Source organism: Silurus aristotelis, assembly GCF_946808225.1.
Source record: "Silurus aristotelis genome assembly, chromosome: 10".
Classification (NCBI taxonomy): domain Eukaryota; kingdom Metazoa; phylum Chordata; class Actinopteri; order Siluriformes; family Siluridae; genus Silurus; species Silurus aristotelis.
Window position 1 is genome coordinate 22,871,932 of NC_139583.1, and position 15,077 is coordinate 22,887,008.

At 37.8% G+C, this 15,077-nt stretch overlaps 1 protein-coding gene across 2 annotated transcripts in view; it reads left to right on the forward strand.

Annotated features, from left to right (window-relative positions):
• fchsd2 (FCH and double SH3 domains 2) overlaps window positions 1-15,077 on the forward strand; it is a 94,321-nt gene that overhangs the window by 54,486 nt on the left and 24,758 nt on the right. For both annotated transcript variants that reach the window (XM_083552955.1, XM_083552956.1), the window contains exons 5-8: window positions 298-442; window positions 961-1,094; window positions 2,208-2,262; window positions 6,472-6,600. In XM_083552955.1, coding sequence (XP_083409081.1) covers window positions 298-442; window positions 961-1,094; window positions 2,208-2,262; window positions 6,472-6,600 — 463 coding nt within the window. The remainder of the gene's footprint in view (window positions 1-297; window positions 443-960; window positions 1,095-2,207; window positions 2,263-6,471; window positions 6,601-15,077) is intronic.

Genomic DNA, 15,077 nt, shown 5'->3' on the forward strand with positions numbered 1-15,077 from the left:
CAAAAATAAAAACAATGGAAGACAAACTTGGGTCTTTAAGTGGTGTAAAAGGAGACTTATACACCTGTGTTAATCCCACCACGTGCACTGTATTTTATTACTTTTTACTGAAAATTGTTAAGGGGTAGCAGCAATTAAAATGTAAAAAATATATTTTTGATATATATATATTTTTCCATTCATGATTGTTTCTCCAATACTGTGATATGTCTTACTACTTGTGGCTTGTTGCCCAAATTGTTCCCCTTGTTCGAGAATGTGGAAACGCATTGCAGACTGATGCTTCCTGTGTTTTAGAAACGTGTATGGGGTGTGGAGGGCATATCTGGAAGGCACAGTGGAGGTGAACCAGACTCGACTTTACATTTGCGAGAATTACAAGAACGAGATCTCGGACCCGGCCAAAACTGTACGCCTTTTCAAAGAGCAGCAGCTCAAGAAGGTACTGCTCTCACTCGCTTCGGTGTACGCTTCGAAGTTATGTCTCATATATCCTATTATTTTAATTTGTAAGTAGCATAAAGATTAATTAGATTTTATTCAATATTAAATTGCCATTGTATTACATAATCAGTTTAATCTGTGAAATTAATTGGAAGGAGCATAAAAAGAACCAAGAGAGAAATAAGAAAGGAAGTTCATTCCTCCAGTATTTTTTAAGTAATAATAAAGTAATATTTATGTAATTAAATACCACCAGGTATTGATTATTTGCGCCATGCACAATCAAGAGAAACATTTTGCGGTGAGAATCCCACATGTGCATATCTACCTAATTATTCTCTAATTCTGTTATCCATTTGTAAGAAATACAGACCTTATCGGTAACAAAATTCAATTAGTTTAGTAAAAAAAAAAATTTGCAAATCTGAAAAGATCAGAACATTTTTGCAGTTCGTACAAAAATATACATACTGAACACTATAGTGCATGTTATAATTATTGGTTATTGTGCTACAGTGCATCGAGCAGTTGGGCCGGATCCAGGCCGAACTCCAAAACTCTGTGAAGGACCTGGCAAAGTCCAAGAAGAAGTACTTCGAGCTGGAGCAGATGGCCCAAGCCGTCCGGGAAAAAGTAGACATCGAGGCCAAGTAGGTACTCTATATGCAGTGGGGTCTAAGCCCTAAAGCTAATGGTCCAGAACTGTCCCGTTTACAGCTTGATCATAACATATCAGCAATGAAAGCCACTCTGGAGCCATCCTGTTTATCAGCGATAAGAAATCAGCAGTAGATGAGTCTCAAACCTTTGAGCCTTTCTACTCAATCATCTGCCTACTCAAAAATGATATGAAATCAAGTGTGCCCCTGTGTGTTTGTTAGAAAAACGCAATAGAGTAATTTAGTCAGCTTGTCATCGAATGAAACCCTTCAGGCAACTTTGTTTTGCTCCTTTGCTGGTTATTGTCTCGATACAAAATTTCTTGATGACAGCTTAGATATTGAAGGCCTGGTCTCATTTAAAATAGTTGATGGTGAGTAAGAAGAGAGAGAGATTGAAAGAAAGGTGCTTAGCTGTGTAGCTTCTAGTGCTGGCTAGTAAAGTCAGTATTGATTTGGCCATGGGCTTTGTGTCACATTCTATACTTGCGATAAAGTGAAGTGAAAGGATTGTACTTGTCTGATGCGTTCAGCTTCTGATTCAAAAGTAGGAGTCATTAGTCGTTTGCCTTTTTCCCTTAATATAGTTATTAGACCTCAGCTAATCTTCTGTAATGTCATAATATGCTGCTTTGTTCAAAATTATTCAACTGCATTTAGAGCCTCACCTCGAAAACAGATGATTCATTCCCTCGTGAAAAGCATTTATGTTTTTTTAGGATTTATATGCACTGTAAGTGCTTACTGCAATCAGCGTTGGCATTAAAACTTTTTACTTTCATCTGATCTGGAATTTAAACAGAACCTTGGTATTCGTGTTGTTTCCTGTTCAGAGTCTGTACAGCTGTTAATCTTGGTTAAGTTTGCAATGCCTTGTTTTTCTTTGCTGCACAGTGTAGGCTGAGTAAGAATGACTTTTTTCCTGCCTTTCACAAAACAATCTCGTCCTTGTATTGTGAAGCGTTCTTTAATGGTGAGACAGGTTTGATGCTTGAATTCTTTCAAGCCCACAGGATGATGGTCTTTATGCTGTGGTGTCTAGACCTGGGTTTGATTTACAGTTTCTGAATGCTGAGCTGATTAATGTCTGCTGTGTGTTTCCAGGTCGAAGCTGGGCCTGTTTCAGTCCAGGATTAGTTTACAGAAGGCCAGTGTCAAGGTGAGCATGTACTATAATAACACTGCTGGACCTTATACTCTCATACCGACACCACACATGTACATGTACACTGCAGTTCAATTCTTTGATAGAGCACCAGCTCAGCTATGACACAGTGCTCCTCAAGCAGCCAGAGTTAAATAATCTTGGTAAAAAATGGCCAGTGCAGGAATTTAACGTCACAATCATTTAATCATAAGGCCGTACATTTAACCACTGAGCTGCCACAGCCCTATAAATGTCATAAATAATTCACATGTATTACCACAAACACCAGATGCATGTTTCATGAGTAGGGATTAAAATATGATGAGATGTAGCCTGATATCAAGAGGAGTTACTTCTGAAAAGCAACCCGAGTTAAATACTTTCAATTAACAGCACATTCAAAAGTGGTATGTTCCTTAATACTGTGGCATTTTATTTATTGGAAAAACATCATGCTTGTTATTTATTTGGAGATGCGTTTAATCATGCTCGTGTTATTGTTATGGAAAAATTATTAAGGCCACCCCCCCCCCCCCCCCGACCTGAAGACATTCCCATGCTACATCATGCTACAAAACAATGACACTCTACTAGATCTCCTTGAATCTAATTAGTCACAATGTGTTTTTAATTTCCCATAACAGCATGCCTTAAACTGTGTGTGTATATATATATATATATATATATATATATATATATATATATATATATATATATATATATACAGTGAGGAAAATAAGTATTTGAACACCCTGCTATTTTGCAAGTTCTTCAACTTAGAAATCATGGAGGGGTCTGAAATTGTCATCGTAGGTGCATGTCCACTGTGTGAGACATAATCTAAAAAAAAAAATCCAGAAATCACAATGTATGATTTTTAAACTATTTATTTGTATGATACAGCTGCAAATAAGTATTTGAACACCTGAGAAAGTCAATGTTAATATTTGGTACAGTAGCCTTTGTTTGCAATTACAGAGGTCAAACGTTTCCTGTAGTTTTTCACCAGGTTTGCACACACTGCAGGAGGGATTTTGGCCCACTCCTCCACACAGATCTTCTCTAGATCGGTCAGGTTTCTGGCCTGTCGCTGCGAAACTCGGAGTTTGAGCTCCCTCCAAAGATTCTCTATTGGGTTTAGGTCTGGAGACTTGCTAAGCCACGCCAGAACCTTGATATGCTTCTTACAGAGCCACTCCTTGGTTATCCTGGCTGTGTGCTTCGGGTCATTGTCATATTGGAAGACCCAGCCTCGACCCATCTTCAATGCTTTAACTGAGGGAAGGAGGTTGTTCCCCAAAATCTTGCAATACTTGACCCCGGTCATCCTTTCCTTAATACAGTGCAGTCGCCCTGTCCCATGTGCAGAAAAACACCCCCAAAGCATGATGCTACCACCCCCATGCTTCACAGTAGGGATGGTGTTCTTGGGATGGTACTAATCATTCTTCTTCCTCCAAACACGTTTAGTGGAATCATGACCCAAAAGTTCTATTTTGGTCTCATCTGACCACATGACTTTCTCCCATGACTCCTCTGGATCATCCAAATGGTCATTGGCAAACTTAAGACGTGCCTGGACATGTGCTGGTTTAAGCAGGGGAACCTTCCGTGCCATGCATGATTTCAAACCATGACGTCTTAGTGCATTACCAACAGTAACCTTGGAAACAATGGTCCCAGCTCTTATCAGGTCATTGATCAGCTCCTCCCGTGTAGTTCTGGGCTGATTTCTCACCTTTCTTAGGATCATTGAGACCCCACGGGGTGAGATCTTGCATGGAGCCCCAGTCCGAGGGAGATTGACAGTCATGTTTAGCTTCTTCCATTTTCTAATGATTGCTCCAACAGTGGACCTTTTTTCACCAAGCTGCTTGGCAATTTCCCCCTTAGCCCTTTCCAGCCTTGTGGAGGTGTACAATTTTGTCTCTAGTGTCTTTGGACAGCTCTTTGGTCTTGGCCATGTTAGTAGTTGGATTCTTACTGATTGTATGGGGTGGACAGGTGTCTTTATGCAGCTAACGACCTCAAACAGGTGCATCTAATTTAGGATAATAAATGTAGTGGAGGTGGACATTTTAAAGGCAGACTAACAGGTCTTTGAGGGTCAGAATTCTAGCTGATAGACAGGTGTTCAAATACTTATTTGCAGCTGTATCATTCAAATAAATAGTTTAAAAATCATACATTGTGATTTCTGGATTTTTTTTTTTTTAGATTATGTCTCTCACAGTGGACATGCACCTACGATGACAATTTCAGACCCCTCCATGATTTCTGAGTGGGAGAACTTGCAAAATAGCAGGGTGTTCAAATACTTATTTTCCTCACTGTATATATATACAGTATATATATATATATATATTAGGGCTGAAATGTTTTCTTGATTAATTACATTACTCAAATTTATATATATATATATATATATATATATATATATATATATATATATATATATATATATATACACACACACACACACACACACACACACACACACACACACACACACACATACATACATACAGGTGCAACTAAATAAATAAATTCATTCATTTATTCATTTATTTTCTCCCGCTTATCCGTAATTCGGGTCGCGGGGGCAGCAGTCTAAGCAGGCTATATTTATTCATTTAAAAATGAATTTATTAATTTAAATAAATTAAAATATCATCAAAAAGTTTATTCATATTAGTAATTCAATACAAAAGGTGAAACTCGTATATTATATGGATTCATAACACACAGACTGATATATTTCAAGTGTTTATTTCTTTTAATTGTGATAATTAAGGCTTATAGCTAATGAAATCCCAAAAATCAGTCGAAGCCCATTCCAGAATTTGGGGGGATTCACAAAGAGTGGACTGCAGCTGGAGTCAGTGCTTCAAGAGCCGTCACACACAGATGTATCCATGAGCTACAACTGACGCGTTCCTTGTGTCAATCCACTCCTGAACCAGAGACAACGTCAGAGGTGTCTTACCTGGGCAAAGGATAAAAAGGACTGGACTGTTGCTAAGTGGGCCAAAGTAGTCTTTTCAGATGAAAGGAAAGAAAATTTTGCATTTCATTTGGTAATCAAGGTCCCAGAGTCTGGAAGAAGAGAGGAGAGGCACAGAATCCAACTTGCTTGAGTCAGTCAGTGCTGGTTTAGGGAAGTCATGTCATCTGCTGGTGTTGGTCCAATGTGCTTTATCAAGTCCAAGCTCAGCACAGCCTTCTACCAGGATGTTTTAGAGCACTTCATGCTTCCCTCTGCTGACCAGCTTTATGGAGATGCTGATTTCATTTTCCAGCAGGATTTGGCAGCTGCCCACACTTCCAAAAGCACCGAAAGTTAGTTAAAAAAACCATGGTGTTTGTGTGCTTGACTGGCAAGCAAACTCACCAGACCTGAACCCCATCAAGAATCTATAGTTTATTGTCAAGGCGAAAATGAGAAAAAAGAGACCAAAAAATCAGATGAGCTAAAGACCACTGGCCTTCCATACCACCGCAGCAGTGCCACAGACTGATCACCTCCATGCCGCGCTGAATTGAGGCAGAAATTAAAGCAAAAAAAGCCCCTCCTAAGTATTGAGTACATATACAGTAAATGAACATACTTTCCAGAAGGCCAACAATTCACTAAAAATGTTTTTTTGATTGGTCTTATTAAGTATTCAAATTTTTGGAGATAGTGAATTGGTGGGTTTTTGTTAATTGTAAGACAAATTCATCAAAATTAAAAGAAATAAAGACTTGAAATATATCATAATATGTCTGTGTGTGATGAATCTATATAATAAACCAGTTTCACTTTTTGTATTGAATTACTAAAATAAATCAACTTTTTAATGATATTCTAATTTATTGAGATGCACTTGTGTGTGTGTGTGTGTGTGTGTGTGTGTGTGTGTGTGTGTGTGTGTGTGTGTGTGTGTGTGTGTGTATGGTTTGAGGCATGCTGTTACAGAAAATTTATAAACACCTAACTAATCAGATTTAAGAAAATTATAGCATTTTTAAAACATCATAATAACTCTAGCTTTATCATGGCTTTGCAATGACAGTATTTCATGTAGAAGATGATTTCTTTATTTTTGCCCATGTTAAAAGGTAGCACTTTGTTGGCACTTTATCACCGTCTGTCTTGTTAGCAAATTTCAGGAAGGATTTAATATTTTTAATGCAATTAGTCTGAGTATTGATTAAAAAAATGTTTTATTTGTGTGGTAGCTCAAAGCCAAGAGGAGCGATTGCAACTCCAAAGCCACACACGCCAGAAACGAATACCTTCTTACGCTCGCGGCGGCCAACGCACATCAAGACCGATACTACCAGACCGATCTGGCCAACTGTATTAAGGTGAGATCTGAAATCTCGCCAACTGTTTTAGCTTGTACAGTATAAAAATGTGTACTTAACCAGATTCCCTTTTTTTTATTTCAAAGCCCAAGTCTTCAAGTATAAAATGTAATAATGATTAAAAACTATTATTAGCTTTATGCTATGCTTATAAATTCAGTGGAGCATTCTAATTCATTTTGCAGTTATACATAAAGTAATAAATTGTATTAGTCTAAAATTATCACATTTGTTAATTATATAACTAACAGTTACTAAAAAGATGTATTGTGATAAGTATAGTATAAGTAATTAAAAACACTCCAGATATTTTAAGTTCATTAGTTGGCTAAATTAAACTGATTTTTCAATTGCTAATAACATATTTAACATGCGTATTAATATAAGGTATTTAAGAAGTTTCTAAATCAATTTTTTTTATTTTATATGTGTAAAGGCCTGAATACATTTCTCCCTTCCACATTGTTTTGATTAATTTATTTATAACCATTTTTGCTTTAAGCAAGCATTTGAATAACTCAAGCATCTGAGTGCATCTCAAACTGTTTTTGTTCTTCTTGTTTCTCACACTTAGCTGCTCTTCCGGTAGTTTATGCAATTTGAATGACTTCTCTTTTGCCAAGTTGAGGTCATAACCAGCAATGCAGTCACTCACCACAAAAAGTTTGTGCTCTCTGCGAGCTATGTAATCTGCATCTGTCCACCTTCCAGCTGTGTCCTCATGCACCTCTCTGTGATGAGTCATGCTCACTTTGCTCATTGTGACGCAGCTTTAAAAGAACGGGTTTCTTATACCTCTCTAGATTTCTCAGTTTCCGTGTATAGTATAGTCCAGTGGCAAGACAGAGATATGGTATAATGTTAGCAGTTTGACTGTTATCATGTTTTGTATGTGGTGTTTTGATTAGATTTTTCCAAAAAATTGTTAAACCCGAGAGGCATAGACGCTCCCACCCCCATTTTACGACTGACAGGCACAATAGCCACACCCCCATCACTGGGAGTAGTAGGCACAGAAGCTATATGTCCTTCATTGGGACTGACAGGCACACAAGCCACACTCCTTCACTGGGAGTGCCATGCACAGAAGCTAAGAGAAACCACGCCTCCTTGACGCGATTGACAGGCACAGAGTTCACACCTAATTTATTGTGACTGACAGGCACAGAGGTTCTGCTTAATCTTTGCTTTCTCTGAGCTTGCATTTAATTCTGTCTAAGAAATTAGGTTAACTTGTACCACGGCACTTGATAAAGCTGTGACTCAGTGCGTGTGTGTATGTGTGTATTAGAGAAGCATGTCTGGTATGCACTCTGTTCTACCCCACACTCTGAGGGTCACTTCCCAGCATTTTGTGTCTCCAGGGACTCGTAGCCACGAGAACAAGTTTCTCACTTTTACCCGTCAGCTTTAACGAGTCTGTATACACAGCTGTGCCACTGGCCTGTCTGCCTCTCAGCCCACTTAGCTCTGTAAAATAATATACTGCCCACTTACTCAGCACGGATTGCCTAGCATCATATTTGGCTCAGTTTTTCTGTTTTTTAAAAAACAGGGACTAGTGGCTTTTTGTGCTATTGTTCAGGTCAGTGAAGTGTTTGCCAGTATACGCAGAGCTGTGATGGATCTGAGTGAACCGACAGCAGCAGAACATGTCCTTATTTAGGGACGCAAACCAATAAACCTGCGCCCATTTCTTTATTTGAGCATTCCAGCAGCATATCTCGACACTGACCTCTTCAAACTGGGCTATTTTTCTGAATACTTAAGATATTCTTGTGATATGTTCATGTCAAAAAGGAAAGGAATGTTTTTTTTTAGAAAGGCTTACATCTCAGTTATTTAGAGGTCTGGCTTTGCCAAAAAATACACTATTTGAAGGCAAGTTGAGCGTTCGGAGCAAAGCTAAAGTGATCTTCAAAAATCAAACATATCTAGAATTATAGACTAGTAGATATGGCTTGAATGAAACATTCTGGGTTTTTAAAACTTCAGAAATGCAAACGGGAATCAGAAAAATAATTGATTTTATTTGTCTTTTGAATCTTTGGCACACGGTATGTTGGTAAAATGCTTCATTAACATTAATACTCTTATTAATAGCACATGAAACTGCTTGTCCATGTAAAGACTATAAAAAAAAAAATAGCATAATCAGGCTTCATTAAGTGCACATTGGAAGTGCACCAGTAATGACATATTTGGGGTGAGTTTTTTATTCTTATTCTTTTGAAACATTCAGGCTAAGCAGTATTAAATAATAATGGAAACGTTCAGGATAACTAGTAATAAAGACTATCTTGCTTTAATTGTGGATTCACTGGGCTACAAAATACTTTTTAAAAGAAAAATGTATTGCCAATCTGGACTGCTGAACCCCATGATTATGTTAGCTGCAATTCATAATGAAACATTGCTGTGTGTGTGTGTGTTTGTGTGTGTGTGTGTGGGTGTGTGTGTGCATGTGCGATCATGCCTGAGCATCATGGGTAATGCAGATTTTAAAGACAGTACAGTATTGCAAGGCCCTAGTGCAGAATTTTACCTAAATTAAGGCCTGTAACATGCTCCAAGGTTTTGGGACATTGGTCAGTGGGATTTGAAAATGCTCGTAATATGGGGATGGCAGGATTTTAGGAATTTTATTATGTAAAAGTAAAAAAAAAAGCGCTAATGAATGCCCATGATTCCTTTTGTTCCTTTAAATGGAGCTGTGTTAATTAACATGCTCCTGCATTAGATTGTTGATAAACACATTTGTATTCAGTGCAAATGTGTACTGTGGTCTGACAGATCATCCTTAATAATGGACATTGTGATCCCTGGGCTCTGATGACAAAAATCATGTGTGAAATTGAAAATGCGTTAGTGTTCATGGCATGATCAATATCTGTGAATTCAAAATTAAAGGAACAGTCACACTACGCTTTCCCTTCCACTGATTTGCATTTAAAGGCATGCGAATGCTGGAGAGCTTCTTGAGAAGGAGGTTCGCATTGCCAGAGTTCAGAAAATACAAAATAAAGAAAACGCGCATAATATCGGTGTTGCACAGCTTTAAAAGTATGTAAATCAACACAGTTTTAATGCATACAGGAAAAGCTGGTTTACATTTTAACACTGGCGAATGATGCCACATCCAGTCACAGCCCATATTTGCTGCGGAAATTTTGCTGGCTCAAAGTTTCTAGAGGTGCATTGGTACAAGTTTCAGGCATACTGAAGTTTAACAAGTGCTATTGCTCTCATACTTGGCTGTGTGTGACTGACTGGAGGACAGTCAGATCTTAGACATAACCTGACGAAAAGACTTCTGATTTTTAAACCAATATTTAAACAGTGAACCTGATGGGAGTTGAAGAGCCTATGATAATATGCCTAAAAGGGCTAGAAACACCAAATCGCTAATTTTTTTCATCCTTTTTAATTTTATGCTTTCTTCTTTACCAACACTGTCATTTAACCAGAATGGCTCCATGGAAAATACCTTTTCAGCGTCTGAGCTGTTTGGTAAAATGAATAGCGAGACGTGCGTTCGAGTTTCAACTCTGCTGCACTGCTGCTTGTCGAAGATACACTGCATGTAGTCAAGTGTGTTACAAGAGACACTCATTTACCAGGACCAAAGGAAATGAATGTTCTTAATGAAGTACAAACACAGCAGGCGGTTTAACATCAATGCAGGGGGTTTTTACACATTTTTATAGGGCCTTGCTTAGTTTACAGTAATTTTATTTTGCTATGAAGATTTTGGGGCATTGTTAGAAAATGTCGAAGACTGGGGGAAATATTTGTGATTAAAACGCAAGGGATCAAAAAAAGTCAGTTAATTTTGTTGCACTTTATGTGGCAAGGACACTTAATAGTCCTTAGCCCTGTGTTTTCTGTGATTGTTGTTGTATGTAGACTCTTGACTTGAGTCAATGATCTTCTTCTTTTGGCTGCTCCCATTAGGGGTCGCCACAGAGGATCATTCGCCTCCATACCCCCTTGTCCTCTACATCTGTCTCTTTCAAACCAACTATCTGCATGTCTTCCTTCACCACATCCATAAACCTCCTCCTTGGTCTTCTCTTTTCCTCCTTCCTGGTGGCTCCATCCTCAGCATTCTCCTACCGATATACCCCATGTCCCTCCTCTGCACATGTCCAAACCATCTCAATCTAACCTCCCTCGCCTTGTCCACCAAAATGTCCTACATGCGCTGTCCCTTTATTAAACGGTTGAGTCAAATGATCTAAAACACTGAATAGAGGCAAAAATTCTAATCACTAATATCAGGCCATTAATTCAGTCTTGCTACAATAGCAGACCAATATATATATTGGTCCTAATGGTCTAAGCTACTGCAAATAAAAGCAAATGCAACTCTGGACCAAGATCAAATTAAATGCAAATTGGATTGTAATTTTCATAATTAAGCAATAACTAATTTCATAATTCAGTTTTTTGGATATTTTGGTTTGGGTCTGGAAGCATATATCATTCCTGATGTTCAGCTGGTTAGAAGTGCTGACATATGACATGAGCGTGGTTGTTATAGTAACACAGTAACACATTGCTGTTTTAATATTTTTTCCATAACAGCACATCCCAAAATGTTTTTGGTTCACTTGGTTCACAAAACGATTCACTTATACCACACCAATATAGAAACTGTTATTTTTCATTTATTAAATAACTTCTTTAAAATCAGTTTATAGTTACAAGTTCCTGTTATGACTCAAATGTTGTTGTTTTTTGTCTCTCATGAAGTTATATGAGCTAATCTCAAAACACATATAAAACATATCTTGTCATGTGACTGAGAACCTGGAATGATTTCCCATTAAGGTAACTTGCAATGATTGGATGAGCAAAAGAGCATTTAAAAGCATTAGCAAACTGGACTGTGGTGTGGGGCTGTTCTCTCTGTATGCCTGAAGTGCTACATGATCTCTCCTCTCCACCTCTCCCTAACGAGGGTTTGACCTCGGGCCGTGCGAGTGCGATCCAAGCACCAGGAGCCTACGGTGAATTATTGATATCTGAACAGTCAGGGCTTCAGGGCCGCCAGCTGGCAAATCACATGCAGGCTTTCTGCCCACCTTCCTTTCTTCTCATTGGTCCAGTTGGTTCGATACGGCTGTTCTATCACTAAGGAGGCATCATCTTTTCTGCCTGCTGTCTTTTATTGTCACGTTTTATCTGCATTTAAAAGCATGCGGCGGGAAAAACAATGTGGGTTGCAAATAGCTTTGCCTGTTTTAGGTTTATTTAATTAATTTTTGTTCCTTCTCACATTGTTTTCCCTTTTCTGGTTTGCTGCATTGCTCTCTTTTGTTCTGTTATTTTTCTACACCTCTCATGCACTGTAGAGGAAGTGTACAGGCAGTCTGGTTACAGTATTTAGAGCTCCCTCTGTTGTCTGACAGCAGAATTACTTATCAGTGTCGGCCTTTTTTTCTCCCTTTGTTTAGTATATTTATTGACTGTTTAACTTATTAGCGAGGTACAAATATACAAAGATATAAGTCAGATATTTAAAGCGTAGAAAGTTTTTTTTTTTTTTCCCTATTTCAGTACTCTCTCACAGTTACCACTCTGGTTCTTATCTTGTTTAAGTGAGGGGAAAATTAAAAATTTTGGCTGAAATATGTCATGTTTTATGTAAAGGTACAAAGTATCATATTCAATCAAGTTGGAAAAACTAAATGCCTGAGAAATCTTGCTCACTTTTTATTTCTTATTTCTCAGTAGTCACCAATTTGGAAGCTACTAAATAAATGAATGTATAAATAAGCATAATTGCTACATTCCTATTGGTTAGGTTGTAATAAAATAGATTCATATGAAAGGGTTCAGTCGTTCGGTAGAATTTCGGTACGGTTAAGAGGAAGAAATGCAAAACAAAATTGCTCGTCATTTTTTATTAACGCAGTTTATCATTATTAACCTTTGTGAATATCAATATCCGAACAGTTTTATTTTTAAAACAATTTTAAATAAAATGCCTGCTTGGTTAAATAATGTATAAAATAAAATGTTATATTATTTCATTAAAATAAAATAAAATAGAACACTTTGTTATATTGATTAAATAGAGTAATCAATTAAATTGGCACAGATTAAATGTATTAAATAAAATTAAATAAATGGAAAAATAAAATAAAATAGTTTACATGTGTAAGACGCCATTTGGGTAATACAGATGTGTTTTTTACAAATTTAAAATTTTTGTAAAGATATGTTCTACTAAACTGTCTAAAGCAGTTGTTTTTAGCTGCTAGCACCTTCCTGATTAGCGGCTAATGCTAGCACTATGCATTCGCAGATTTAATTTATGTTCCACACTTAAAAAGGATTGCATTCCGTATTGCATATGTACCAAACCGAAAGCTCTGAACCGAAAGATTTTGGTACGAATATGTGTACCATTACACCCCTAGTTTCCCTGAATTATGTTTTCATTCAGTTGTCATTTACATTAACGCCTTTTTTCATAAAGCTTTTACTTAAATAGGAAAAAGCCTGCCAGTGTAAGCATTCAGTGCTGATGCAAAAAGTGCATTTACATTTATGTCATTTGTTAGGCAATCAGTTCCAGACCAACCTACAGTCTCTCAGTTGGTTAAGGGCCTTGTTTAAGGGCCCAGCAGTGGAAATTTCCTTCTGATCATAAATCCTGCATCTTAACCACAGAGCTACCACTTCCCTACAGTGCAAGAACATTGAAATTTTTCTGTCAATAATACGTTTATTTAGGGGCTTGTTAAAATAATGAATTGATTTCTAGCTTTACCTGGAAGACAGATATGGACTCAGGTGGAAGAGGTTTAACTCATTATCTGGGCACTGGTTCAAAAGGAAATCATGAAGCTGTTGTGCCTGTTGATTTCTAAATTCTGATTAGTCAGAAATAGTTGATGAATGATCTATACTGGCAGCTTTGGGAGTAGTTGCTGGCTGCAATGATTACTTTTGCATGCTTATTCTGATATGTCTAATAAGGCACATGTACGATGGATGTTCTTCATAAACTGATTCCTCTCTTATATGTTAAGGAGATTTTTCTTAAAGGGTCTCTAGTGTTAGGGTTTTTTGGCATTCGGAGTTGATGTAAGTTCATGCAGGTTTATTGGCATGATGTGTATTATAATATAATACTGTAAATCAATTTGAAAAATATCACTGACATTTGTTCTTTTAATACATTTCATGCGCGCACACACACACACACACACACACAACCTGAGCGATTTATCTGGTATGTGGAAATAAATCAGTTATTCTGTCATTTCTCATGATAAATTCATCATTGATAAATTATTTTTGGAAGAATAGGCAGAATCATAATGAAACCTACAATATTGACAAAAGCATTGGAAAACTCACTTATCAGCCTTATGTCCTTCTTCTACAAACAATTTAATAGGATGTACTTAGATGCAATTTAATTGTGTTCCCTTCACTTGAACTAGGAGACCCAAACCTGTTCCAGCGTGAGTTGGACTGGAGGATCTTGAGGGGTCTGCTATAGAAGTCTCACCTCATCCCTACCGAACAGTTTTGGGATGAATTGAAACATTGACTGGACCTCAAGCCTCAGTACCTGATATTACCATGGCTAAATGAGCACAGATGCCCACAAGCAAACTGGGACTAAGCATCAATGTGGCTAGTCCAGTATGTCGGGCTCTGTTTTTTCCCTAAATGGTCATCCCAGACAGGAAGTACAAGCCAGTGAAGGAGAACAGCTCATATGCTAAAAGTACCCTGACTGCCGGGGTTTCCCCTTATTTGTCACCACATTGTGTGCATGTGCTAATGCCCCTCAGCACTGATCGGCACTCACACCTTTGTCAGGAATGACTTCGGTGTACAGCCAGTTTATCTGAAATTAGAATGAGTCATGACCCAAATGGTGGAACACACATGGACCAGAACTTATTTTCGCCTCTGCATTTTTCCGAAACCTAAAAAGTCTGACACAAGCACTAGATAGAATTGCAGCTGCATTTGGCCTCGATTCTAAATTGTGTGAAAACATGAAACAGCCTGTTAAACTATAGACTTTCCACTAAATACCTGTCCTTATGTATGTAAGTATTTGGCTTGGAATCTTTTAGACGGGAAGAATCATTTATTGTGTTCTCACATCTTGACAAAACCAGGAAGTTTTTCTAATGCTTTGAGAGCAAAGGTAACAAATCATTGAATAATCTGTAAGCCAGGAAAACACACACACAGACACAGACACAGACACACACACACACACACACACACACACACACACACACACACACACACACACATACACACACACACAATAACATAGATATAACAGACTAGATGACTAAGAGTTTCAGCCCCACTGTGCACTATCAAACGGAAGCATGCACTGATTCACAATCTGCCAATACTCTAAAATACACACACATAGACACACACACACACACACACACACACTCACACACACACAATTGGAAAAAAGTTTC